This window comes from Balaenoptera musculus, chromosome 20 (genome assembly GCF_009873245.2).
Source record: "Balaenoptera musculus isolate JJ_BM4_2016_0621 chromosome 20, mBalMus1.pri.v3, whole genome shotgun sequence".
NCBI lineage: Eukaryota > Metazoa > Chordata > Mammalia > Artiodactyla > Balaenopteridae > Balaenoptera > Balaenoptera musculus.
Window position 1 is genome coordinate 8120746 of NC_045804.1, and position 26844 is coordinate 8147589.

Here is a 26844-nt window from a genome sequence, read left to right on the forward strand (position 1 = left end):
GACAGTGATTCCCAGAGGGTCCTGGGGTGGGGGTGGGGTGAAATAAAGAGAGGGCGGGGCGGCTGCTCCCAGCCCAGGCTGCCCTGCTGGGGCACGAGTGCTGTAACCTCCAGTCTGTCCACGCGAGGCCCTCTGGACCCCCTGCATCCAAACTGTGCCCACGTGTGGCTGGGTGGGTGAATTGGGGACAGTGGGAGGCGGCCTGCAGCCCTCTTCAGCGTCCTCACCAAAGGAGCCGGGTGCCCAGGGGGCCCTTATTCCCCCAGGCCCAGGGCTGCCCCTTCCCATCCTCATCCCTGGAATGGAGGCAGCCGGGAGCAGGGAAGGGCAGGGGCCACCTCCCTGCTCCCCCCACCACCCTGGGCACCCACGGTTACTGTGGGTCCTCTGTCCCACCGGGTGTGGGGTGAGGGGCTGGGGGGGCAGGGGATGGGTCAGTGCGGCACCCCCACCTCCGCACTGCCTCTGCCAGGACGGCCCTCCCCTCCGCCCAGCCAGACCCCTGACTGGGGCTTGGGGAACGCAGGGGTCTGAAGATTTGACACCACCTTCTCAAGGGCCCCCTTGAGCCCCTCCATGTGACCCCAACCTGGCTTCTTCTCCAACCAAATCTCCCACAAGTCCCACAGGCATCCACTGTCCCTTTGGGCCAAGCCCCTGCCCCCTAGCTCCTCACGGCTGCCCCTGCCACCCCCCACTCCCAAAATGAAGGTCCAGCTTCTATTCTATGCGAGGCTTGAGGTCAAAAGACGATATTTTCTTGAAGGATATCATTTAATACATTTCAGACATCGTCCATACAAAGTTAGCATTACTTTAAAAAAATTAGGACCATAATATAAACTGGTAAAAAAAAAAAAAAAAAGGCCTGATTGACCTTGGGCAACCCCTGGACACAGGTCCTTGGGGTGGCCCTGCCCTCGCCTGGGCAGGAGTGAGGCAGAGGATGGTGGGCTGGCTGGCGTCACTCCAGCCCCAGGTGGCAGAACACTGACTTGAAGGAAGGGCCTGGGCTGGGAGGGGCTGGGGGGCCTGGGTGCGGGGCGGGTTCAGCCTCTGTTTACTGAGAACAGCAGAGGCTCTAGGCTTCCCAGTCTAGCTGTGTCTCTTTGCTCCTTCTCTGCCCCAGACCACGGCCAAACCCCGTCCCAGAAGGTTCGGACCCGGAGCGTTATGGGCAGGCTCACCAGGCCACGGATGAATGCAGGGCGTGGACTCACAGGGCAGAGATGGGAGGGGAAACAAGAAGGGGCCGTGGCCAGGCAGGGCTGGGAACCTGGTGGGAACCCCAGCCAGGTCCCCAGGAAGGGCAAGCTCACAGCAACGGGGAGGGGGAACGTACCAGCAGAGCCGGAGGTGGGAGACGGGCAGCAGCCCAGGACCCTGGGAAGAAAGGAGCCCACCCCCCAGGAAGTGGTCCTGACAGCAGGGGAGCAGGGTGATGTCAGGGCCTGGGCCCTGAGCTGCAGAGAAGCACATGCTTGGAGTGTCCCCCAGCCCGGGCCTGGGAAGGGGGGCCTCAGTTCCCCAAGGAGCCCCCCCCCTTGATGACCGTCTCCCGCAGACTCAGCCTCTCCTCGGGGCAGAGCTCCTGGGAGCAGGGCCGGCCCCACAGGGTCTCTGGGGCGGGGGTGGGAGCTGTGCAGGCAGGCAGCCTGGCCCGGGCACAGTCCCCGTGTCCTCAGCGCTGCGTGGGAGCAGCCGCGCCGGCCCCGCCAGGCAGGTGGTCAGTGCAGCACCTGGTCCAGCTCGTACTTCTCGCAGAAGTGGCTGGTGAAGGGGAAGCAGGTGAGGTACTCGATCCAGGGCCAGTGGATGGGGTAGACGTAGAGCCAGATGACCAGCGAGGCGAAGAGGCCGGCGAAGACCAGCAGCGACACGAGGATGAGGGCGCGCTTGCGGTACTTGTCACTCGTGCCGAAGGTGATGTAGGGCAGGAAGGCGAAGGCCAGCAGCAGGCCACTGAGGAAGCCGAAGGTGTGGGCGATGTTGTCGATCCAGGGCAGGAGGCCGCAGATGAACAGGAAGAGCACGATGGCCGACAGGTTCAGGAAGGCCTTCCAGGGCCGCTCCAGCAGCTGCCAGCTCTGGAAGAGCTCCACGAAGAGGCAGGCCAGGAGGCCGAACTGCGACCCTGCCGGGCCCACCTGGGGTGGGCGGGTGGGGAGGGGACAGGGTCACTTCCAGGTGCCAGGTGGGAGCCTGTGGGGAGGCCTGGGCACAGCCGGGCTGGAGCCCCAGGACCTGGGTCATCCTCTCCGTGAGCCCCTCCCAGGGTGGGGACCCCGAACCTGACGGCCGGGGGGCAGGAGAGGTGCAGCTGGAGCTGCTGGAAACAAAGCTGGACTCGTTCCACCCACCGTTTCTGCAACACTGAGCACCTACTACGTGCACGCCCAGTGCCATAAGCAGGACAGACTGCTCCAGGCAGCGCACGTGGGGAGGGACAGACACTGAACAAGCCCACAGCGTGAGGCTGAACTGATCAAAAAACTGCCGTTTCTTTGGGTCAAGAACGGTCGCACGAGGGCAACTTCATATGGCCCAACTCATAGGTATGGGACGCGCTGGCAGGCGGTGGTCATGGTCAAGGAGAGAAATGAAGCAGAGAAGAGGCAGAGTGAGGCACGGGGTCCAGAAGGTCTTTCTGGAGGTGACCTCTACACGTGACCCAGGAGGCATCGCTGCTCCCTCGCGCCTCGGAACGGACTAAGGAATCGGCCGGGAAGCCCCCAGCTTAGCTGTCCATCCGCTGCTGAGCCTGACGTGGCAGGGGCTGTGCGTCCCTCAGGCCAAGCCGGGTGGGAGGCGTGGAAGCGGTAGAGCCAGCCCTCCCTGCCACATCCTGAGTCCCTACCTCCGCGCGGTACGGGAGGAAGACGGCACTGGCGAGGTTGCCGGTGATGCCGCTGAGGACGAAGATGATGGCGATGCGGTGCCAGCCGGCCAGCTTCTCCAGGTCCCGCAGGATGGTCATTTGGAAGATCACAGACACGAGGCAGTGCACCACGCTGGGCGGGGACACACCGGGCATCAGCGCCCCCCCACCGTCTGCCAGCCAGGTACTTCGGGAGCAGCGGGGTCTGGCGGGTTGTGCCGGCTGCGCCCTGGCCCAGGGGCCCCTCCTCCGGGAGTCCAGGTGGGCGGGCCCCACAAGGGTCTGGGGGGTGGGCAGCGGGGCACCTCTTACCCAGCGTGGAGGAACAGAGACAGCCAGAGCCTGTAGAACTGATCTGGGGCCTCAGGGTTGAGGAAGGGCAGCAGCCCACATACCTTGTCCAAGCAGTGCACCTGGGGGTGAGAGCATGGCGGTCAGTGCCTGGGACCCAGCTGGGTCCGAGGCCCCGCTGCAGGGGGCAGGACCAGAGACCCGCTGCAGGAGGGTGTGCAGGCTGCTGCGCCTGGCTGCTCGTGCCCAGGGCCCCACCAGAGCCCACCTCACCTGGGAGCAGAGCGTGGCCTCTTCGTGGAAATAGCCGTGCATGAACTCACAGTATTCCCGAGTGGTGATCTCACAGCTGCGGGACAGGGAGGCAAGGCGAACATCTGGGGCCTGAGTCCTGCCCGCCCCCCCCCCGCCTAGTGCCCAGTGCCCGGCCGCAGCAGGCATCGCTGGCAGGACGCGGTGCCCCTCTGCAGGAACCTGCCCACACCACGGACGGCCCCCGAGTGGGGAGGGAGGACGCCAGCTGGGTGGTGGGTGGCAGAGGGGGAGCACAGGGGCTCCGGGCAGAGGGCCCAGGCCGGCTCACCTGCCCTTGGTGCCGATGCAGCAGGGGCGGCCCCGGATCTGGCAGTCCATGTGCGGGAAGCCCGAGCGGTTACTCCTGGTCTGCTCCGTGCAGATCTGCCAGGAGGGGCAGAGACAGCGGCTGGGGCTGTGCAGCAGCACACAGGCCCTCCCCACCCTCCCCGGACCGCTCTCCTCCCTGGACACTCACCGGCCACTTGGTGATGTCATCGGGCCAGATGTGGGCACCACTGGAGGCCGGCTCCTCGCAGGTTCTGGAAGCAGAGGTCGGAGGGGGCAAAAAGAGGGGCCACGGCATCCCCAGCCTGCCACGCCCACTGGCCAACATCCCCATGGGTGGCACAGACCACATGATACTCAGCCCCATCTTCTCAGCTCAGCTGTGGGCCCCCCGGGACTGTACCTGGGGTCCTGGTTGCACACGGCCCCCGACGTCCGCTTTTGGCCCAGCGCAGACTTGTCCATGGGGGGCCCCGTATCATCCCGCCACTTGACAAAAGTGGCCAAAGTCTCCTGGAGGATGGAGGCAGGCTGGTCATGGCTAGGACAAGGTCACCACCATCAGAGTGGGCAAGGGCCCCTCCAGGGCAGGGGCTCTTGCCCTGTTGTCCAGGGCTCAGGCTCATCTCCCAGACCCCCACCGCTGCTGACACTCCCAAGACCCAGCTTCCACTGCTCTGGGGCTGGGGAGGTTGGCACCCTCCCTGTGCTGAGCTGCGTGCAGGGGTGTGTGATGCCAGGCAGGGCAGAGGAAGGACGGAGGCAACGGAGACACGGCCCTTGAAGGGCCCCTCCCCCAGGCTGGGGCAAGTGGAGATGGTGCAGGGGACCAGGGTGGGGCCCGCAGGGGTCGGAGGGCCTCCGTCCGCACCGAGCAGTCCCGCTCCTGCGTCTGGATGCAGCCCGAGTGGTCATTCTGGACACAGCAGCCCGAGTCCCGCTCCAGGTCTCGCTCCCGCAGCACCAGCCGCTCGATCTGCCGGTCCTTCCGGATGCAGGGCGAGAACTTGGCTCCCAGGTGGATCAAGTCAATCTGGGGGCGGAGGGCGTGGCGGGGGGGAGTGAGCTCGGGTCCAGACCTGGCTGCTCTGTTGAGAGTCGCCCCCTAGGGGCCCCCGATGAGGGGGTCTTCCAGGCAAGCCAACCCCCTTCCTGCCCAGCTGGGGGTGACAGAGGCCAGAGGCTCCCTGCTGAGATGCTGTCCCTGCCTGGGCCCCTTACCGAGCTGGGGCCAATCCAGAAGTTCTCCTGCTGGGTGCACTTCACGCTCTCATACACACCTTTGTTCCTGAGTACCTGGTGCAGAGGTGGAAGGATGGGGGCGGTCAGGGGTTTCTCTGTCCCAGGGAAGGGCCTCCAGGAAGGGGCTGAGAAGCAAAGCAGTGGTGAGCCCAGAGCACCCTCCTGCTTGGGCCAGGTTGTTGCCGTGGGAGGGAACGGGTGGCCCAAGATGCTGGCGCCTCTTGGGGGAGGCTAGGATCCCCAGGGTGGAGCCCCCCTTCCCTAGCCCCACTCACCAGCTCGGTGGTGACGTGCTGGGCGAAGCCCACAGGCGCGATGCCGTACGTGCAAATCACCAGCAGCGTGATGATGATGTGGACGCACGTCAGCCAGTAGGTGAAGTAGGGCCTGCGGGGAGAGGCCTCGGGTCAGCAGAGCCAAACTCCCATCCCAACCCTCAGCCTTGCGGCACCCAGCCACCCACAGCTCGCACCTGCTCCCTACCCTCCACCGCTCCCCTCCAACTCATCCTTCTCCACGGCAACTCTTAAAATGCACCTCTACGCGTCTCTCCCAGCTTAAATCCTTTCCATGGCTTCTCGCTGCCCTGGGGATAAAGTCTAACATGGCTCCTTCCCCACTGGTCGCACGGCCTTGCTATGTCTGCCCACCTCCCTGGCCTCCTTCCTCTCCTTCTCCTGCAGTTCCTGGAACAAACCCCAATCCCTGCAGCCCCAGGGCCTTTGCACATGATGCTTCCTTTGCCTGGGATGCTCTTGCCATCTCTCTTCACCCAGCTAACTGCTGCTCCTCTTGACGACACTCCTCCCCACCAACTGTTCACTCCCACTCTCTGTCCTCCTTCTCCAGGACACTCACCACACCTGCTATCACTTAATTTTTTGTAACTTAGGGTCCAATGTCTATCAGGTTGCTGCTAATTGTACATTCTTTGAGAACGGCCTCTTCCCAATCCTCTGGCTGCCCCCGAGGTCTCTGTGCAGGCCTCTTCACAGTCCCTTCACTCGTGGTCACAGCTTCTAACTGCCCCTCTGACCTACCCCGCCCGCCCTGCTCCGCTGTTCCAGGGCCTGTGTGGCGGTGCTCAGTGAGCACTTGTTGCTGGGCTGCCACCTCGGAGCCCAGCAGAGGAAGCAGGCCCAGAAAGCAGGGAGGGTGGAGAAGAGGCAGCAACACCCGACAACCCTTCCCAGGTGACATGCATGCTTGTAGGGTGACCCTAGGGACTGTCGTTGCTCCCCCGACCCACAGGAGGTGCTCACCAAAGGCTGGATGAACAATAAGGGGAGCTTCGAGAGGGCCCCCAGGGGAACCTGGAAGCTCCCAGGCCCTCCTGGATGGTTCTCAGCCCTTCTCTCCTGGGCCCACGCCTGGGAGTGGCTCTCCAGAGCGGTGACCGCCCCCCACTGTCACAGAGTGGGTGGGGCCCCAGGCCGGCGTGGCTCACCGGTGGCTGTCGAAGCTCTCCAGCTGGCGCTGCACGGTGCTGCTGATGCTGTGGCGGTAGCTGCGGTTCAGCCAGTTGCCCACAACGCCCAGGCCGTAGTGCCGCTTCTTCCGGTCCAAGGCAAAGTGCTTCACCTTGGATGCGATACGCTTGCCGCGTTTGGCCGCGGGCACCGGGGCTCGGTCAGACTCCTTCCTGGTGAGGACGGTGGTCTCAGCCTGGTGTCCTCCCCTCCCACATCCCACGAGGGGGATCAGGAGGGACCTGTGGTCTAGGGAAGCCCCCTGGGAGGGTCGTTGGGCTCTTTCTCCACGGTGCCGCCTCCCTCCACCTGGAGGACTGCCCAGAACTCACAGAGGGATCTGCACCTCTTCGGGGGAGACCGGGGAGGCCGAGCGTGGGATGCCCCGGAAGTAGCTGGCAGAGAGTGGGGGCGACTCAAACACATCATCAGGCACGGAGCTCATTTCTTCCTGGAGTGGGTGCGGAGTCGGGGACACAAAAAGAGACAGTGTGAGGAGTCACTGTCTCCAGCACTGCCCCCAATGGCTCAATTAAAGGGCAGGACAAAGCCGGACAGGCTCTTTGGGAGGGAGGTAGAAGGCACGTATTTGTGGGCCCTGATGGTGACTTTCCCGGCTGGCACCCTTCCTCACCCCAGGCCCTTGCCCTGCCGACAGAAAGACGGAGGCCCACGAGCTCCGAGAGGCGCACCCCCATCCCACCGACGGGCCTTTGGACATCTCAGGGGCTCCCAGCAGAGCATGACTGAGGCCGGGTGACCTCTCCTGGCTCCCGCCCACCCCGGCCCCCCGACCCCGAGGGCCCACACACCCCATGCTTGCCTTACTAAAAAATGAGGAGTAGAATGTCTCTGCTCCATCGACTGCATCCTCCTCCAGGAAGCTGGGGTAGGCAAAGCTGCGCTTGACCACCCGGCACCGCTGTCCTGTGGCATCCAGTACCGAGCGCCCCTGTGCCAGACAGAAGCATGGGCGTCAAGCCCAGGTCAGGTGCCCCTACCCCCGACGCCAAAGGAGTCTGTCAAGCCCATCTGTCCGGGGAGGTGGGACCCTGCCCAGAGCATGAGCATCTGCGAGAGAGGCCAGGACTGGGCTCCGGCTCCTGCGTAGCCTGATGGCAGCAATCTCGACATGGTTGGCTCTTAACTTCTCCCTGGTGACCTCCGGCCCTCTGGCTTGGGCACCTGACACCCCACCACTCACCCTGCACTCTTATTCCCATGGGCTTCTTGGCACGGCACACCAGGCCCCTACTGAACTTGTGATCCCATCTCCTGCCATTCCTCTTGTAACCACCCTTCACTAAAACCGCCTGCTACTCCCTCCTACCTCCAGGCCTTTGCATAGGCTGTTCCCTTCCTGGCAAACCTTTCCTTATATTTCTCAAGTGCCTTCCCTGACACCAGCCTCTCCTCTGGGTGGGCCCCAGCACTTACCACACTGAATGGTGACACCTGCCCTCACTCGAGCTGAGGGCTCCTCTAGGGCAGTGACACTGGCTCAACTCACTCTGTAGCCCCTGTGCCCAGCACATAAGGGGGCTCAGTAAACACAGGTCAGTGAGTGGTGCCTGCACGTTTCACTTCCTACTTTCCACCTTTTGTGTCAGTGCAGAAACCAGCTGTCCACACTAGGGACAACTAGAAGTGCACCATTTCTAGTGGGACTACTAGAAGGATGTGAGTCTGGCTGCTTGAGCTGCCACCCCACCCCCCACCCCACCCCCCGCCCAGGGATCCCGGAGCAACCACTGCTCTTGGCACAGAGGAAGATGCCTGGGGAGAGATGCTCTGGAGAGAGAGATGCTCTGGGAAGAGAGATGCCTGGGGAGAGAGATGCTCTGGGGAAAGAGATGCCTGGGGAGAGAGATGCTCTGGGGAGAGAGATGCCTGGGGAGAGAGATGCTCTGGGGACAGAGATGCCTGGGGAGAGAGTTGCTCTGGGGAGAGAGATGCTCTGGGGAGAGATGCTCTGGGGAGAGAGATGCTCTGGGGAGAGAGATGCCTGGGGAGAGAGATGCTCTGGGGAGAGAGATGCTCTGGGGAGAGAGATGCTCTGGGGAGAGAGAGGCTCTGGGGAGAGAGATGCCTGGGGAGAGAGATGCCTGGGGAGAGAGAGGCTCTGGGGAGAGAGACGCCTGGGGAGAGAGATGTTCTGGGGAGAGAGATGTTCTGGGGAGAGAGATGCCTGGGGAGAGAGATGCCTGGGGAGAGAGATGCTCTGGGGAGAGAGATGCCTGGGGAGGGAGATGCTCTGGGGAGAGACAGGCTCTGGGGAGAGAGATGCCTGGGGAGAGAGAGGCTCTGGGGAGAGAGAGGCTCTGGGGAGAGAGATGCCTGGGGAGAGAGACGCTCTGGGGAGAGAGATGCCTGGGGAGAGAGATGCTCTGGGGAGAGAGATGCCTGGGGAGAGAGATGCCTGGGGAGAGAGATGCCTGGGGACAGAGATGCCTGGGGACAGAGATGTTCTGGGGAGAGAGATGCTCTGGGGAGAGAGATGCTCTGGGGAGAGAGAGGGAGCAGGCTGGGCAGAGGTGTCTTTACCTTGAGGAAGGCCGTGGCAGCTTGAAAGCTCATGTGGGCCACAGAGATCCTCTTGCGGTGGGGCAGGTGGGAATAGCCGGAGCGGACGCTGGTGAAGGAGGTGAGGGACAGGACCCCAGGGGTCAGGGGTGCGTGCAGGGCGTGGGGCCGGTCCACCTCGTCCGGGTGGCGGAACGCCCGTCCTCGGGCCAGGGGATCCACAATCTGGACGGGAGGGAGGTGGTGAGCAGAGTCGACTGGGCCCCGGGCCAAGTCATCTGCCGCCCCGCACCCCGTGCTGGAGCCCACCTTGGGCATCTTGCAGGGTCTTGGAGACTCGGTGCCCTGGAAGGAGGGCACCTCTTGGCTGGGGAGCTCCAGGTCCCTCTGGCACGAGGCCTTGAGGCGGCCGTAGCGGACGCTGCAGTGGTGCAGGCTCCTGCGCTGCCAGTGCTGCCGCTTCAGCTCCCAGTCGCCGCTCACCCCGAACCACTGGGCTGCGCCCCTGCGGAAGCACGTGGGGAGGGGGCAGGCGGGTGTGTGACACGGGAGCGACCGCAATGAGAGAAAAGCCATGTGTGCAGAGAGGTGACGGGCACGTGTGTGTGTGCAGTGGGAGGTAACAGGGCACTGTGTGTGTGCAGGGGAGGTGACGGGGCACGTGCGTGTGTGCAGGGGAGGTGACGGGGCACGTGTGTGTGCAGGGGAGGTGACAGGGCACGTGTGTGTGTGTGTGCAGGGGAGGTGACGGGGCACGTGTGTGTGTGCAGTGGGAGGTAACAGGGCACTGTGTGTGTGCAGGGGAGGTGATGGGGCACGTGTGTGTGTGCAGGGGAGGTGACGGGGCACGTGTGTGTGTGTGCAGGGGAGGTGACGGGGCACGTGTGTGTGTGCAGGGGAGGTGACGGGGCACGTGTGTGTGTATGCAGTGGGAGGGGCAGATCAGCTTCCCCTTGACCCCTGGTTCGGTGCCCAGGAACCAGATGGGCAGAGGGGGAATCAAGTCAAGAGCCTGAGGGCTGAGCTGGGAAGGCCCCGGGAGCTGCCCTGAAGGGCAGTGGTCCACCCCCAGCTCCTTGACTCCCCTCAGCCTCCTCACTGTGGCTTCCGACCAGGCACAGAGCAGCCTGGGCCTCAGTTTTCCCGCCTGGAACATGGGCTGCCTGCCCGTGCCTCCTGGGCAGGGGCCCAGGGCCCAGGTCCCAAGAGTTGACTGGCCCAGGGCGGGGTGGGGAGGAGGTGGGGATGCGGCGGGTGTGCTCACTTGCGGATGCTCTGGGACAGCGAGGCCTGTCGGCGGAAGCCGGGGCGCTTCTCCGAGCCGCCCTCCTGCCATCGTGCCCGCGGCTCCTGGAGGCTGACGCTCTTCAGGAAGGCTGGGTTCCCGGGCCTCTGCGGACAGCGGGCAGGAGCAGGGGCTGTGGCTGCACGGAGCCCACATCCCCGGCTGGCTCTGCTCTGGCTCCCGACGCGAAGACCCAGACAGAACAAACCTCGACCCCAGTCTACCCCAAGCTGCTTTCATTCCGGGGGTCACATCGCCATTTTCTAGTGTCTTCGGCGATCCCAGCACACACTTCCCTAGCTCCCTATCCAGCGCTCCTGCCTTAGGCCTTAGCCGTGGCTAAGCCTTGGCCTCGCCTGGCTTTACATGTTTGAAAGAGCCCTTGGCATGAGTGGGCGGCATGAGACAGCCTCCCCGGTGCCCCAGGCTGCGCGGGGAGCCCACGCTCTTTGCAGCTGGTTCTCAATGAGCTCCTTATGGAGCGCTGGTCCGCACTGCTGGTAACGTTGACTCATCCCCATCCCCCCACAGGAGCCGGGCGCTGGGATCAAGCTGCTGGTGCTGCAGGCACGCTGTGCCCCTTCCCCCAAGTCACAGACAGCCCACCGCCCGCAGAAGGGCCAGGGCTCGGGCAAGGGAATGGAAACAGCCAATTCCCAGGCGGAACTGGCACGTGTTTCTTATTTTCCCTGGCCCACCATGAGACGGAGGCCGAGTTCAGGGCCCAGCCCCTGTGAAGTCTGGGGCCAGGAAGGACGGAGTGCAGCCTACAGTAGGGCCACAGGGCAGCTGTGGCTCCAGAAGGCCCTCCTCCGGGAAGTGAAACTGCCCGAAAGGTGCCATGGGGGCACAGCGGTGGCTGGTGGCAGGGCGGCGAGCGCCCAGCTGCTCCCTTACCTGGGGCAGCATGCTGGCCTGCTCGCTGGGGGCCGGGGTCTCGGGCGGAGGGATGGTGATGGATAGGTTGGGTGGCTTCCGGCTCTGCAGACGGCTACTGGACACCGAGGAGACGCTCTCGCCATTCTTGTCAGCGGAGGCCATGGTGGGCGGGGCAGCTGGAATGGAAACAGGGAGGGGGCACAGGTGTGTCAAGAGGCGGCAGGACAGGAGGGGACACGGGGACAGTCCAGGGTGTCAGGGTGGTGCCTGGGCAGGCAGCCCAGACTGAGAACAACCTGTATGTAAAAAGTTGGTTCAAACCTAACTCTGGACACTAAACCATGAAGCAGAGACTGACTCTGGGCTGGGTGGGGTATGGTGAGAAGGTGTATTTTTGTCCTTCATTTGCATTCCAGGGCAGCAGGGGTCTGGGAGGTCCCCAGCTTACCACCTCGTTCCATTTCCAGTCTCTCTGCTTCAGGCAAGGACCTCACCCAGAAAGGAACGCTGAGGGCCAGGGATGCAGAGCTGCCGTGATCTTGGCCACCTCATCAGCCTGGCCAGAGCAGGCCAGGGGGCCAGAGGCAGCTTCCTTGGACAAAGAGCTCTGCCTTCGTCCTGGGGGCAGGGCTTGGGGGAGGACAAGGAGAAAGGCTCCAGGCAACCCACAGACAAGGGGCCCACAGCTGTGCAGGGAGCAGGTTCTCAGAGGAGAGATCCCTGGGCTTTGAGTAAGGAAGTAGCAGCTCAGCCTAATTCCCACATAGATGAGAAAGCCACCGTACTGGTCCCTGTCCCCCAGGGTTGGCAGGTTCCTCTTTCAAAGGTAACTGAAACTGCCACCTGTCTGGTACTTTTTTCTTTTCACAAAGGAAGAATATTATATCTTAATGATAAAGATGATATATGAACCTTGCAAAAAAAAAAAAAAAGACTCAGAAGACTGTAAAGCAGAAAAGTGAACTCCTGGCCCGCCTGTCACCCCACGTTCCAGGAAAGAGCTCGGTGTGCACACCTCTCTAGGTGCCTCTCTGCACTTGGAAAAGGACACGTGTACTTAACATTTTACATGCACTCATACCTTTTCTTCTATAGCGTGGACATCCTTCCCTGTCAATGCAGACAGATAGCTTTACCTGATCTTTCTTGATGACTGGGAAGGTTTCACTGAGTGGAATGTACCAAGATTTACTTAATTCCAGACTGATGGTTGTTTGTCCAGTGTTAATGAACACCCTTGCCTATACCGTGTGTACTTGTCCCACAATTATTGCCAGACGAACTTCTAGAAGTGGAGTTGCTGGATTGAAGAGTAACTGCATCTTGAATTTCAATGGATCTTGCCAAATGGCCCAGCCAGGAGGAAGTAGCAGTTTACCTCCACCTGGTGCTTTTCCATACATGATCGTACCACTGACATCCACACCCCCTTTGACCCACCAGAACTAACACCTCCGCCTCATCTATTCTCTCCATTTCATCTGTCACTCTGCCCGTGACCTTTTTCTTGCTAAAATCCTTCGCTATTTCCTCTCCCCACGTCCCAAGGCTGCTGGGGCAGGTTTGATTTCTTCTCCCCTCGCAACAAGGCCAGGGACCTCACATCCATCTGCCGACTCAGGGGAGAGTCACACAGGAGCCCTCCAGCCATGGGACGGGCGGCCGAGGTGTGGGACGGCAGGGCCACCTCTGTTCCGAGTCTGTCCACTCCCCACTCTCTGTCCAGGTCCTAGAAGAGCCACCGTTGCCTCTCATCTGAAGGACCACAGCCTCCAGACTCCTCTACCTGCTGCCCCCCGAAGCTCCCACCCTGGGACCATTTTCCACACGGCGGCAGAATCCACTTTTGAAACGTGCAAATCATACCATGTCACTCCCTGCTCAATGCTAGGCCAGGACCTCCAGCTCTCACTTAAAGCAAAGTCCAAACTTCTCACTGGGGCCTCTGGACCCCTTGTGGCTTTGTCTCCTCCTTGCTCCTTCTCCACCCCATCAGGCCACCCTGGGCCCCTCACTGCCCCGCATCTGCCAAGCCTCTGTGAGGAGGTGCTGAGGGGTTGTGGTCAAAAGCACAGACTGGAGCTGGGTGGCCACGGCTTGACCTGCACTTGACCATGGGTCACCCAAGTCCTCACCTTACGAGGGAGGAATAACCCGCTCCGCCAGAGAGGTGTCCTGGGCATCAAACGACTGCGCTCATGACACACACTCAGGCAGCATGGCCACAGAAACTTGTTCAGGAACGTTCACAGCGGCATGTTCATTGCGGCCCAAAGGTGGAAACAACCCAAATGCTCACCAACATACAAATGGATGGGGGGAGGGATAAATTAGGAGGTTGGGATTAACATACACTCACCACTATAAATAAAGTAATCAACAAGGACCTCCTGTACAGCACAGGGAACTCTATTCAATATTCTGTAATAACCTATCTAGGAAAAGAATCTTAAAAAGAAGAGATAAATGTACACGCATAACTGAATCATTTTGCTGCATACCTGAAACTAACACATTGTAAATCAACTATAATATAAAGATTTTTTTAAAAGTGTAGTATAATCTGTGGAAAAAAAACATAGAAACGGATAAAGAAAATGTGCTATATCCACACAGTGGATTATTACTCAGCCACGAAGAGGAACGCTACGCTGAGACAGGCTACAATATGGATGAACCTGGGGGACGTTATGCTAGGTGAAAGAAGCCAGACACAAAGAGACCACTTACTCCAGGGGTCCAGATACAAGTCCAGAAGAGGCAAATCTATAGAGACAGAAGGATGAGTCGTGGCTTATGGCTGGGGGAGGGGGCTGGAGGATGACAGCTGAGGGGCGTGGGTTTCACTCTGAGATGATGAAAATGTTCTACAGTTGACAGTGGTGATGGTTACATACACCTGTGAATATACTAAAAACCGCTGTTCTACAGTTTGACAGTGGTGATGGTTACATACACCTGTGAATATACTAAAAACCATTCAACTTTACAGTTTAAATGGATGAATTTTATGTGAATTATATAAATTAAATGTGAACTATATCTCAGTAAAGCTGGTTAAAAAAAAGTCTCCAGCAGGTGCTCCATAATGTTGGGCCTCTGCCCCTGCTGGTCCCTTCCTCCCCAGATAAGATCATCACACAGCAGAGCAGGTAGCTCCTTCTCATCATTCTGGTCCCAGCTTGAGTGCCACCTCCTCCAAGAAGCCCTCCTTGGCTGCCTGAGGCAGCTCCCCCTCTACCCCATGTGTCTCTCCATCACTTTACCCTGCTCACCTCCCTCTCTGCCCTCTTTCTGACTTATTTGCAGCTGCATCTCCACTGCCAGAAGAGTGCTGGTCCACATGCAGCATTAGTACATATTTGTTGAAAATCATATAAGCAAGCAAGCAAAGCAGCTGGTACCTGGGGTCCAGCCCACTCGGCTACCCAGCTTCCTACCTTCAGGGTTTGGGTTGAGCTCACAGCTTCCTTGGTCTTCTTGCAGAGGACTTTAGAGCATGTTCTTGTCCTTTCCTCACTCTGCACAGATGCTCTGGGGTGAAGCCTCAGCTCTGCGGAGAGGTGGACAGATACAGAGACAGAAGGAAAGATGGACAGATGGCTCCAGGTCAAGCAGGGCAGCTCCCTTGGTGCTCACAGCCTATAAGGAAGGGAGGGCAGGCTCAAGGGTGCATGTCAGGACTACTGCACCTCTTAATCTTCTTGACCTCAGTCTCCTCATCTATAAAATGGGGATAATTCCAGCAGCTTCAAAGGTGAGGGATTAAGAGATATAGTCTCCTCCTCCTCCCCCTGGAGTAAAGGCCCTTGTGGTGATGAGCTGGATGCTTCAGACTGCCTGGAGGCCAGCAGCCTCTGGGCATTTACCTAATAAAACCACCTAAAGACCTGGGCTCTGGGCTGGGAACCATAATCAAGATGGTCCCTACTTTCTTTTCCTGTTTCTACAGAACTTTACTAGAAACACTTAACTTTAAAAAACGCAGGCATTATTGGCTATCTTCTGATTAAGAGCTGTTTTCAATTAAAGTAAGCCAGATATTCAAGGCAGTGTTCAAATGATTCGGAAGTGTTTTGCTGTTGTTTTGGTTCTTTAAATTAATATTTTTTTTTAAGGTGAAATCCACACAACATAAAAGTAAGGATTAAAAAGTGAACAACTTGTGGACTTCCCTCGTGGTCCAGAGGTTAAGAGACTGTGCTTCCACAGCAGGGGGTACGGGATCTATTCCTAGTCGGGGAACTAAGATGCCACATATGCAGCTTGGTGCAAAAAAAGTGAACAACTCCAGGGCAAGCCTTTGTTTTTGAGAAGTCCCGCATAGCGGACATTGCCTTGTAGCAGAGCACGCGGCAGGCCCGGCTTGATAGAACCCCGAGGGCCGTCGGGGTCAGGACAGGGTCAGGGCCCCAGGTGGGCCAGGCCTTGCGTGGCCCTTCGCGTGCATTATCCCACTTTGTCCTCAGAACACCCTTCGAGGTAGACATCATCGTTTCCATTTTGTGGATAAGAATGGAGGCTCAGAGGGGTTGAATAACTTGCCCAAGCTCACACAGCCAGGAAGGGGAGCAGCTGGGACTCAAACTGCTCTGGCTATAGGGCCTGAAGTCTCCTCGGGAAACAGGCGCCCCTTCTCCTTAAAGCTGGGGTACACTCTGGGCTGGACAGCCTCCTATCAGGGAGACAGAGTAGAGAGTCCAGCCTGGAGGGAAACTTGGTCAAGCATCTCAGCACTTTGCAAGCTGTGTTCCTCAGAGGGCTGGGGTTACCCAGAGGTGCCCAAGGGGCTGCCATGGGGTGAACTGGAGGCCGGGGGAGGGTCTGGGCTCCCCGCTGATTCCATGGGGCAGCACCCCTCTGGCTTTACATATTAGAGCGGGGTCTTTCACTTGGTTGCTGAAGTCGTCCAACTACAGGTGAGAGGAACTCTGGGTGTGGAGGGGGTGCCAGAGAGGAATCTGACGCAGAGCTGGAGGCCCAGGACGCTCCCTGCTTAAGGCCTGAGCAAGACTTGGACATCACCCTTCTACCCCTAAGGGCAGGGAGTTCTGACCCTGCATCCCAGGGCAGACAGGCCATGGATGATGAGGCCACTCGGAGATCACAGACAGACGGGACGTGGTGCTGGCCCGGCTGGCGCCTCGGACGCCACTCGGCACCACTCTGGGGACAGCTCCAAGACAACAGCCTCACCTGGGACCCCTGCACAGAAAGTTCTCCAGCTTGGCCTCCTCTGGGACCAGGGTACAGTGAGAGGGCACCAGGCGGGCACTGCCCTGGGAAACTGGCACCAAGGAGGGAGGGATGCAGTGGAGGAAGGCTGGTGGTAAGCGCGGGGCTGCCAGGTTGGAGCTTGGGTAAGGTCACCAAAGCAGGTAGGATCCTTCTGGAACTCACAGCTGATTACATCTCCCCACAGTCAACACCAGTGCCCTTCAAAACCTGCCCCACACCCCACTGGACACACCACGTCCCCCGCAGCTCCCCAAGCTCCTGCTTCCTCTCATGGAGGCCCTTCACCTGGCCCACCAGGCTCCACCCCATCTGCCTGGCCAACACCTACCAGCTGCTTTAGGGAGGGTAAAGTGTCACCTCCTCCAGGAAGCCTGTCGCGTTACCACCAGCCAAAATCAACCACTTTCTCACAGCATCCTGCAGAGATTTGCCTACACGTAGGTATCTCCCACCCACCCCTGGGCAGCACAGGGTCCACAACCCAGTTAGCCCCGTTAATGGCTAACTGGATGGAAGGCGGGGGAGAGGGTGGGCGCATGCATGCCTGCAGATGGTCAGTCCACACTGACCCTGAACAGAAACTGTCTTCCACAATCCTGCAGCCAGCCCAGGAAGTGGCTCATTCTGGAAGGCTCTACCGAGTGCTGCTTGCCCCACCCCTGCTCCGTGACCACTGCCCGGCCAAGGATGGAGGATGCTGTCCCAGGATGAGGCCCCAGAGGACCTCCTGTTCCCCCCCTTCTCCAGCACAGCCCAGATTCCCCAACTAGCCCCCCCATCCCAAGGCCATACCACCCCTGGCTGGGACCCCTAGCCCAGGACTTGCTGTGCTGCTGGCATCTGTCCCAATCTTCTGACAGGAAGAAGGGCAGACTCAATCCAAGGCCGAAGGACTGGGGAGACTGGACCAACCCCAGGGAAATCCCAGGGGTCCCAAAGAGAAGTGGCACAGCCCTGGAGAGCAGAGACAGGGCTGGGGCACATCTTCCCGGGGAGCCATTTAACCATCTTCATAGGGTGGTGCTGAGAACCCTGGCCTGTAAGCAGCTTTACTGGCACAGCCTCAGTTTCCTTCTCTGTTAAGCGAAGGGATTGGACAAGGGGATGGCCCAGCTTTGACACACGTGAGGCCCACACATTTGGCATAAAAACACCACTTTGCGGACTTCCCTGGTGGTCCAATGGTCAAGCCTCCGCGCTTCCATTGCAGGGGGCACGGGTTCGATCCCTGGTTGGGGAACTAAGATCCCGCATGCTGCAGGGCGCGGCCAAAAAACAAAAACACACACCACTTCGCCCCAGTCGCTCCCCACCGCAGACGGGAGGGCCTGCTCCTGAGACCGTGCCCTCAACTTGTGCATAGGTGGTAGGCAGGTGCACCAGAAGCCCAGGCCCCTGCCTCGGGGCTCAGAGAGGGAGGGGGAGGGGGTGGCAGGTGCTCGGGGCAGATGCAGGGGTCATCGGACCCACTCTGGGCACCTGCGTAACCCCAGTCCAGGGCGTGGAGCAGCCCAGACGGCAGAGACCAGACAGAAAAAGTGCTGGAACACTGGGAGCACCCGCCCCGCCCAACCCTTATCTCCCGCGCCCCGAAAGTGCTTGCTCACTGCAGAGGAAATTGTGACATCCTGGGACCAGGCTTCCTCCTGGCCCAGTCACATCCGCTGCTCTCTGAGACCCCCAGGCTTGCGGCAGCGCCCAGACCGTGGGCGGTGGCGGGGGGGAGGTTTGAGGGCCTGGCCCACCCGGCGGGGCCACTGCCACTTGCCCGCAAAAATTTTGGCTTCGGTGGGACCTTCCCCAGAAAAGAGCCTTCAGCCCCAGGATACCTAGGAGACCCCCAAAGGGCCCTGGGTAGAGGGAGGGGGTCCAGCACGGGGTAGCAGGGGTGCATATGCAAAGAAGCAGCGCAGTACAGAGTTCACACCACCCGGAGGCACCCATGGGTAGACCAACCCAGGGTCTGAGCCAGCACTGTGCCCACACCCAGTAGCACAACCCCTCCAGCAGCAACCAGGATCAGGCACATACGGCAGAAACACAGACTCAGAAACTACAAGCTGGTGCCGCCGGGGAAGCCGGTTTCCCCACAAAGGGTGGAGCTGGGCACGGCCCGCTGAGCCCGGTCCCGGCAGCCACAGCCAGGGTGAGCCGGGCCTCCCCGGCGGGTCCCCCGCCAGAGCACTACCGGGGCACACGCAGGCAGGGTGCCCCCTCCCCAGGCTGCATGGGCCCACCGTCCCCTCCCCACCTGCCCCCACGTGTGCTTCCGCTGTCCTGAGGAGTCTGGCTCCGGCGCCCGCCTTCCCTCTCCACCTGCCCGCCACCGACACACTAGCAGGTTTCTGAAGGCTCCCCTGGTCTTGCTAACGGTGGATGGATTCTCCACACCCCCGGCTGTGAGGACCTCACGAGCTGGAAGCAGGCGACTGACATGAGGACTCAGCCTGCGTGTGGTCAGAAATGGGGACAGAGAGAAGGGAGGGGCCCTTGGGGGAGGGGCGAGCAGCCCCTCCAGAGGGGAAACAGGCTTTCTGAACCACGCACGAGACATGGTCAGGAGGTTTACGGGACCCCTACGGGGAGGGCCTCAGGTCCCCTGAACAGAGGAAGGGAAGAAACCACCACCTGGCCCAGAGGTTCCTCCCAGCTGGCGGTGCGCGGGCGGTCTGCAGGGAAGGGAGGCGGCCAGGGCCGCTGGGACCTGCCTGTCCCCCGCTGAATCACAGGATGTCGGGGTGAGGGCGGGGGGCAAGGAAGTGGCCTCTCTCCCCGGCTTCCCTGTCACAGAAACCGAAACCTGATGCTTCCCTCCCCACAGCCCTTCTGGGAACTGGGTCATTTTTAGAAAGCAGCAAGGAGGAAGCAGCAGGGAGCAATCCCCAGCGAAACCCCTGGTTCTGCTGATCTCGGAGCCACTCCGGCTGCCACGAGGCCCGGCAGGAGCAGCTTATGTAAAGACTGCAACCTCGCCCGGGCTCCCTACCCGCTGGCCCACACGGCCGGTGACTCACCCCGGACCCTCCCTGCCCTGGCGAGAGCCGGTGGGGACAGGAGCGCCAGGCAGGAGGGAGCAAAGGCGGCCAGCTGGGGGTCAGGCAGGACTAGGAAGACAAAAAATGGACAGACCAAGAGGGAGGGAAGCAAAGTGTCCCAGTTGGAGGCTGCAAACCCAATCATCAGAGCTAGAGAAGGCAGGGGGGGGGAAAGGACGCCGATCTATCTCCAGAAGCCAGCAGGAGCCGTCCCTGGGCCCCCTCCCTCCTGGCAAGCAGCCACTTCCCTAGAGGTGCCAGTCGGCAGACACACTTCACAGGCTGCCCCAGCGCACGCTCACCCTTCAGCCCAGCTGCCCCAGTGGAGAGGAAAAATGAAACCACCTGTGGGTTTGTGCCCCAGCCACAGGGAGAGGCCCCACTCACAGAGGGCCCTGGCCTGGGGAGGCCCCAATTCCTCCTCCACCTTTAAGGGCTTTGCTCAAACTCTAGAAGATAAAGAACCTGGGGACAGGTTCAGGGACCTGGTGACCTTCCCCATCAGACCCCAGGCTCTGGGCTCCCCGTGACCCAGTTAGAGTGGCTTGGGCGTCACGGCCAACCACAGACACGGGAAGCGGGCGCTGGGCACATGCTCTTGGTGGCAGCCTGGAACCCAGTGCCCGCCAAGAGCGTGTGGGCGCGAGGAGGACGGGTTGCCATGTTCCCAACCCCACTCTGTACCACCCGGAGGCTTTCTCAGGACCACACGCCAGCAGGGCTGGCAGAGATGTGAATACCCCATCTTCTGTGGGGACCCCAATTCCAGAAAGCCAGCTGGGAGTGCCCGAGCCCCGTGTCCCCACGTCCTAAGGTGTGGCAGCTGCTGGCAACATACAGGGACAGGCATTACTGGAAGTGGAAGTGCCACCAGATCTCCCCAGCTGACCACAGTGCCGGGCCCTGCCCGCCGTGGTGCCCTCCCAGAGGCCCCTCTGGGAATCTCTGGACTCCAGAAGCTGCTGATGGAAGCAGATCAGGGGAGAGCAGTTGAGCAGAGACCTTCCAGACCCCAGGCAGTAGCAGCTTCCAGAGCCTGGGGGCCGATGGCAGCTTAAGGACAACAGCGGGAAGGGAGCAGAGTGGCCAGGCCCTAGGATGCTCTGCCCAGCAGCCTGGCCTCCTTTGGGAAGGTGGCCTATTCTGTCCCAATCCTGCTGTTCCCTGAGCATTGCTGTGAAGGAGAGGAGTCAGAAGTGGCCGCTAGGGGTTCAGAAGGCTCTGGTCCTTCCAGGCCAGACACCAGGGCACAGGAGGGATCCTGGAGAGGGCTCAGGCACCTCTGGGCACCACGCTGTCCCAGGTTTGATGTGAACCAGGCTTTGCTCCAAACACTCGTGAGGATTTGCCTCTCTTGGGACTTGGGGTACTGGGAGTTGGGTTTCCACTGGACCTTGGAACAGGCAGAGGCCTAGCACATGCTCAGTGGTGGGGGGAGGATGGGGTGCAGCACGGGTGGGGGAGCAGGAGAGGCCCACTTCACGCCTGCTGGGGGCTCCCACACCCCGAGGTGTGACCAGGCTGTTTCCAGACACGACTAACCTCGGCACACAGAGCAGGCCTGTCTCGTGCTTGCAAGGGCGGAGTCCACCCAACTCCCACCCACTCCTCGTGGCCTGGCTCCAGACAATGAAAACACTGTCCAACTGGGGGAGACAGGGTCAGAGCCCCAGCCCCAACCGCTGTGTGATCTTAGGCAAGCCCCTTGGCATCTCTGAGCCTCAGTATGTTTATGCATAAGATGCTAAGGAGCCTCCCAGGGGTCTGCAATCTAGGTGGCTCTGTCACCATTAGCTAGGGGTCACCCTGGGAGCACAGGCAGCTGAGGGACAAGGTCTGACCACATCTCACAGAGAGGCAAGCACGTCACCCAATGTCACTCAGACTGCAGGTCAGGCCCTGGGCTGCCCTGAGTCCCTCACCTCAACACACTCAGGACAGGGCGCTGGGTGCCCCTCACTTCTAGAGGCCCAGGTCGGCTGTTAGCAGGGAGGGAACATGCCAGGCAAACACTTTTCAGCTTGTACACAGTCATTAAGGAGCTAATAAACCAGACTTCCCAGAATCCTGCCCTGGGGCTCGCTCCTTCCCTGGAAGAGGCTGGCCCCAGCCCCGAAGGCTGCTGCGAGGGCTTCGGGGGCACACGGACATGGGCCGTCCAGGCCACTCAGACCAGGGGAGCTCTCCACACACGTCCCCAACCCCATCCCCCCCTCTTGCTTTGGAGCTGTATGGGTCCTCTTGTTGAGAAATGAGGGCTGGGGAGCTGGAGACAGCGCTTAAACCCTGGCTTGGCCACCTAACCCGCTGGGAGACTGGGCAAGTTATCACTTCTGAGCCTCAGTTTCCTCTGCTGCAAAATGGGATGATGCATCCCCAGGGATGACACGAGATCATGAGTGCACAGTGCCTGGGACACAATTGGTGGCTGGTAAGTGGTAGCTTCTATTATTCCCAGCTGACCTCTGCCACCATCGCTCACTCGGTTTCTACATCTGAGCCAAGAGCTCCAGAGGTGACAGATCTCTGCTTGACAGGTGGAGAGACTGAGGCTCAAAGAGATGAAGTCACCTGTCCAAGGTTACATAGTTACGTGGTGGGGCTGTGGCCTCCTGCCACCTTGGAACTGGTCAAGCAAAGTGGCAAAAGAACGGGCAGGGGGGTGGTGACTCAGGTGCTGGGGGCGAGTTTTAGGTGCACAGGCCTTTGACTCATGTGCCCCTCCCAGGCCCCCAAGCAGAAATGACATCACCTAAGGCTTGATGGCACTTCCCAGCTTATCTAAGGGCTTTCACAAACATTCCCTCACCCTTGTCCTTATCTCACGATTGTCATTGGCTGATAAAGCCATGAGCTAAACAGCCAGGGCTCAGGCCAGACTGCAGTTTCAAGTCCTGCCTCTGCCCGGTCCCACGGCAGCTCTCTCACCTTCTCTTCCAGGCCTTTGGGGCCCACACTAGAGGCATGACCTGAGGAGAGCCACCAGGAGAGGGAAAAGGTGCTTCTTGCTGGCAGCCCGGCAGGACCACCTGAGGACCCTCTCGCCACAAGCTCCGGGGCCACACGTGGGAGGCAGAGAAAACCAAGCTTACCCCGCTCCCAGCTCCAAGGAGCCCGGCCAGAGGGAGCAAGGGCTGAAGGTCACGGCCTCCACGACCACCACCCCCCCACCATCATGACGCACATGCTGGAGGGCGGGGGCCAGCAGTTCACAGCCAGATCCTCCACTCCCAGATGGAAACCCACCCTCTGTTCCCATGGCCTCCGTGGTGCTGAGGTTCCCCTGCCCCCCAGACACAGCCACTTCTGCAGGATAACAGCAGTGCTGCCATTCTGCAGCACGTTCTCACCTCATCCCCCCAACAGCCCATGAGACGAGGTAAGACCTCTGGCACCACCATGAGTCTGTGCCAAAGGCACACAGACACGTTCCTGTTACTGTGACAGCTCCCTCACTGCACTCCTAGTGCAGCCGGGCACCTGCCCGGGCTTTACATGAATCACCACTGGAATCCTCACAGCAACCCTCCCAAGCAGACTACTGTGAGCCCACTGGGGAAACTGAGGCACGGACTACTTAAGTGACCCCCATCCTACTGACCACTCTCTCATAGCCCAGGTGCCTGCCAGCCTTTGGGCCTGGCTTCTTGGCTCCCCAAGCTGGGAATCACCCCCTCCCACTGCTACCCCTCACCCTCCAGACCAGCGTCCCTGATGGGCCCACCTCGTCTGCCCTGCCCACTTAGCTCCAACCACTTTCCTAGAGGGGCTTGGAATGTGCCTTCCTGTAGCTTTGAAACCTCAAGTCTTGCATCTGGGTCCCTGGATAAACTTACTGCATGAGGGAATGTGGACACAGTGGCTTTCTGTACTTCCCTGAAGTTGAGAAGAAACTGTTTCCTTTATGCCAGTCCTGAGAGCTGCCTTTGCCTGGCAGCCTCCCCGCCGGGGTCACCACACGCTAGGTCAGCCTGCACTGACGTCCCCGCCACTCCTCCCCCCGCCTGGCCCAGCCAGATGGGAAACTGGGAGCAGAGGCGTGAGCTCACTCTGGAAATCCCCACGGTGGCCAGGGCAACACTGAGGCCTGCTCCAAAGTGGGTGGCACAGAGACCCAAGGGGAACTGCAACCTGGAGAGCACATCTCCCCTGATGCTGCACCAGGTGGCAGACAGGGGGCCGGGGCCACCCCAATCCTGCAACCGCTCATCCCGACCCAAAGGGAAGTGCCAGGTGGCTCATCCAAGTCACATGCACAGACATACACCCCTGACTTCCTGCTCTCATCTGGGGTCTTGCCTGGGGACAAGTTTACACAGCAAGTCAACAGGAACCCTGTGAAGAGCTCTGGCCACAGTGAAAACACCACCACTGACTCAGAGCTGGGCTCGGACCCCAGCGGCTCCCACAGTGCATTTCTGGTGTGATTTACTCCTCCTCTTCGAGGGCCAGGAGTCCCCTCCTAGGCAATGAGCGTGTGCCTGTGTGCATATGTGCGTGTGTGTTACACCAGGTATGGCTGCAGCTCAGAAATGAGCAAATCAGGTAGAAGTCACCTGGTACTCTTTTGCCGGCAGATGGCAGAAGGTTTTAGGGCTGGGCCTGGGAACAGACAGCCCAGGTTCAATGTCAGGCCCTGACAATTACTTCCTGAACAGCTTTGTCCAAGTCTGAATGCTGCTTTGTGCCTTGAGAGGCACACAACAGATGGGGGTCACTATTATGGGTTTTTTTTTTTTTTTTCAGCTGAAAAGATGAAAGTCTCACTCCAGCCGTTTAAACTTAAAAGACCAAAAGAAGCATCAAAAAGCAAAAGTCAAACCAGAAACTGCCACCTACCCTCTGACCCCACCAGGGTTCCCAGGTCAGGAGGCCAGGGTCCAGAAGTGAACAGGATGGTGGGGGGAGGGAGGGATGGATATTGTCAGGAAGTGGGAAGGGAGGGCAGTGAGGTGGCCTGGGCTCCTGGGCATGAACGGCTACTTCATCCCATCCTGCCCCTCTGTGACAGCCCGCCGCCCCAATTCCCTGCAAAGCGGGAGCATACTCCTTGAGTCCAACCCAAATAATTCAAAGTCATGCCTACCGGGGGAACCCCAGGCCTGTGGCTCTGCTGTCCTCCATCTCTCACTGGTGCTCAGCTAACACCACGAGCAGGGGGCGCATCACTCCACCAGCAGCTGGGCCCACCCTGGGCCTCTTGTCTCACCCAGGGTTCCCACAGCCACGGTGGAACTTTCTACTGCAGGAGGGAAGCAGATTAGGGAGCCGCAAGGAACTAGGCATACTGTTATTCCTCGGATGTTATTTTCCTGGTGTAAGTGACGGAGGAATTAGGTGTGGGTTCAGAAAGGAAAATTACAGCTGGTCACACGGCGTCAGGCATCCAGGCCCACCTAGCAGTCCAGCGTTGGGAAAATCTATGAGAACAGAGCTCGCGGCCCGCCCCCCCATAGGCGTATTTGACCTCCAGGGCTGCCCTGGCTCACCCTGCGTGGGAGGTGCCCTAGGGGTGAAACACTCCAGGACAGAGTTGTGAGAGGGCCCCTGTTCCCAGCGCCTCCCCCAGAGCACCCAGAACTTCTTCCTGCAGGGCTCATGGTTTAAGCAGGGAAGAGGCAGGCTTGTGGCACCAAGGGAGGCCTGCTGCTAGGGCATAACTGCCCTCACACCTCCTTACCGCTTATCTCATTTAGGCTTATTCCAAGTTCCTCCTCTAACCCCTGGGGAAACTGAGGCAGGGAGGGGCAGTCAACGAGAAGTAACTTGGTGGACCGGGCACTGCGCCAGGGCTGCTCAACCTCAGCACAGCACTACTGACACTTTGGGCTGAGTAATTCTCTGTGGTGGGAGCTGCCCCGTGCACTGCAGAATGTTTAGCAGCATTCCTGGCCTCTACACCCTAGACCCCCTCCCCGGAGTTGTGACAACCAAAATGTCTCCAGACACTGCCGAATGTCCCCTGGCAGGCAAAAATCACCCCCTGTTGAGGAGCACTGCTTTAAAAGAAGCTTCACTTTCCACTCTTTGCTCTGCTTTACCTACAGCGAGTGACAGTAACATAACACAGACTCTGGGCTCATTATGCCACCCACACAGGGTCCTAAATCTATAGCCATTGGGAAAGAGAAGCCAGTCCACGTGTGGGGTCAAACCCGCAAGCCCTCCCCTCCTTAGACACTCCCTCTCAGGGGCTCCAATTCTAGGCCTTCCGCCTTGGCCTTTCACCCAGTCAGGCTGAGACCTGGGCTCTCCTCTGCCCTGGGGTGGTGGGTTTATACTCTAGGGACTACTCCTCTCTAACCCAACACAGTGCCCTGGGGGAACGGAGGAGGGGCAACCTTCCCAAGCCCCTCTGTCCAGAAGTCAGGAGTCCTGGGTCCAATTTCTGAGCTCTGGTCCAGCCTGGCTGTGAGCCCACCCTCCCGCACCTGTTTCCACCTCTGCTAGACTGAATGGACAAACTCCGCCCCGACCGCGGCTGCTCACCCAGGAGAAAGGGGAGGGGAGGGGAAGGTATGAATTCCAGGCGCTTCTGGGAGGAAGGCGGGACCGCGCGGTCCTGCCCTGGAGCTGTCCCCTCTCTTCCTCCCGGGACTTTAAACTTCTGCCCAATCAGCATACCCCCACCTCTGGTGACCCGTGGCCCAGGCACCCCTTAGGCGTCTTGTCCGAGCTGAGTCCCAGGGGCCCGCAGACCCGGTCCAGCGGCCCCGTCCGAGTCGAGCCCCGGCCTCTGGCCTCGGGCTCGGCCCACGTGTGGCCCGAGTGCCCCGCAGCGCCAGCCCCTTCACCGGCCGCGCACCGCCGCCCCAGGGCATGCTCGGGCGCGACCCCACGGCCCTTCCAGGGCCCGAGCCCGGCTGCAGCGAACCCGGCCCCGCCCGTCGCCCCGCGCTCACCTCCCTGCGGCCCCAAGTTCCCGGGACTCGGCTCGTAGCGGCGCCGGCCCGCGCCTGGGCGGTGGCTCCTGGGGGCGGGGCCCCAGCGCTCCGCCTCTTCCCTACCTGCGCGCGGGCGGGGGGCGGGGCCCGCGCGGCCCCGCTCGGTCCCAGACGCAAGTGTCCTGCTCTGCTGTTCCCGGCTCGCGCTGCCCTTCCGCGGTAGGCCTAGTGGTGTCCCCGCCTGGGCAGAGCCCTATTTTCCGCCGGAGCTGGTCTCTTCCGGGCGCCGTCCTCTCCTCCCCCGACAAAGCGTATAATCTAGGTCTGAAGTGCCATCATCAGGTCAACCCCCAAGAAAAACCACTCCAATAACAGCCACCTTCCATACCCCTCCCTCCAGAGCCTTCATCCTTAGGACGGGCCTGTTCCCTCGAAACTTTTAGCCCTCACCCTTTCCCTGAAACACATTTGGAGAGTCTCACCTACAAGTCCTGCTGCAGCTCCCGCCTCCGGGACGCCTTCTCTGATCTCCGCCACT

General features: G+C 60.4%; 1 protein-coding gene across 8 annotated transcripts; it reads right to left on the reverse strand.

Annotated features, from left to right (window-relative positions):
* Positions 1 to 771: 771 nt before the first annotated feature.
* On the reverse strand, positions 772 to 26844 carry RHBDF2 (rhomboid 5 homolog 2). Of its 8 annotated transcripts, none has more exons than XM_036837318.1 (21): positions 26789 to 26839; positions 26430 to 26630; positions 24509 to 24664; positions 14590 to 14702; positions 11168 to 11325; positions 10250 to 10377; positions 9295 to 9490; positions 9007 to 9210; positions 7286 to 7414; positions 6795 to 6913; positions 6441 to 6635; positions 5269 to 5380; positions 4973 to 5047; positions 4623 to 4784; positions 4155 to 4264; positions 3942 to 4005; positions 3753 to 3847; positions 3443 to 3518; positions 3191 to 3291; positions 2858 to 3011; positions 772 to 2147 (listed from the first exon to the last, which is right to left on the reverse strand). In XM_036837318.1, exons 5-21 carry the CDS (start codon positions 11309 to 11311, stop codon positions 1728 to 1730), a joined length of 2484 nt encoding a protein of 827 aa, XP_036693213.1. In that variant the 5' UTR covers positions 11312 to 11325; positions 14590 to 14702; positions 24509 to 24664; positions 26430 to 26630; positions 26789 to 26839; the 3' UTR covers positions 772 to 1727. The 8 variants fall into 8 exon arrangements, with proteins under 8 accessions (XP_036693213.1, XP_036693209.1, XP_036693214.1 ...); XM_036837314.1 differs by having other exon boundaries at positions 14590 to 14791; XM_036837319.1 differs by lacking the exon at positions 24509 to 24664.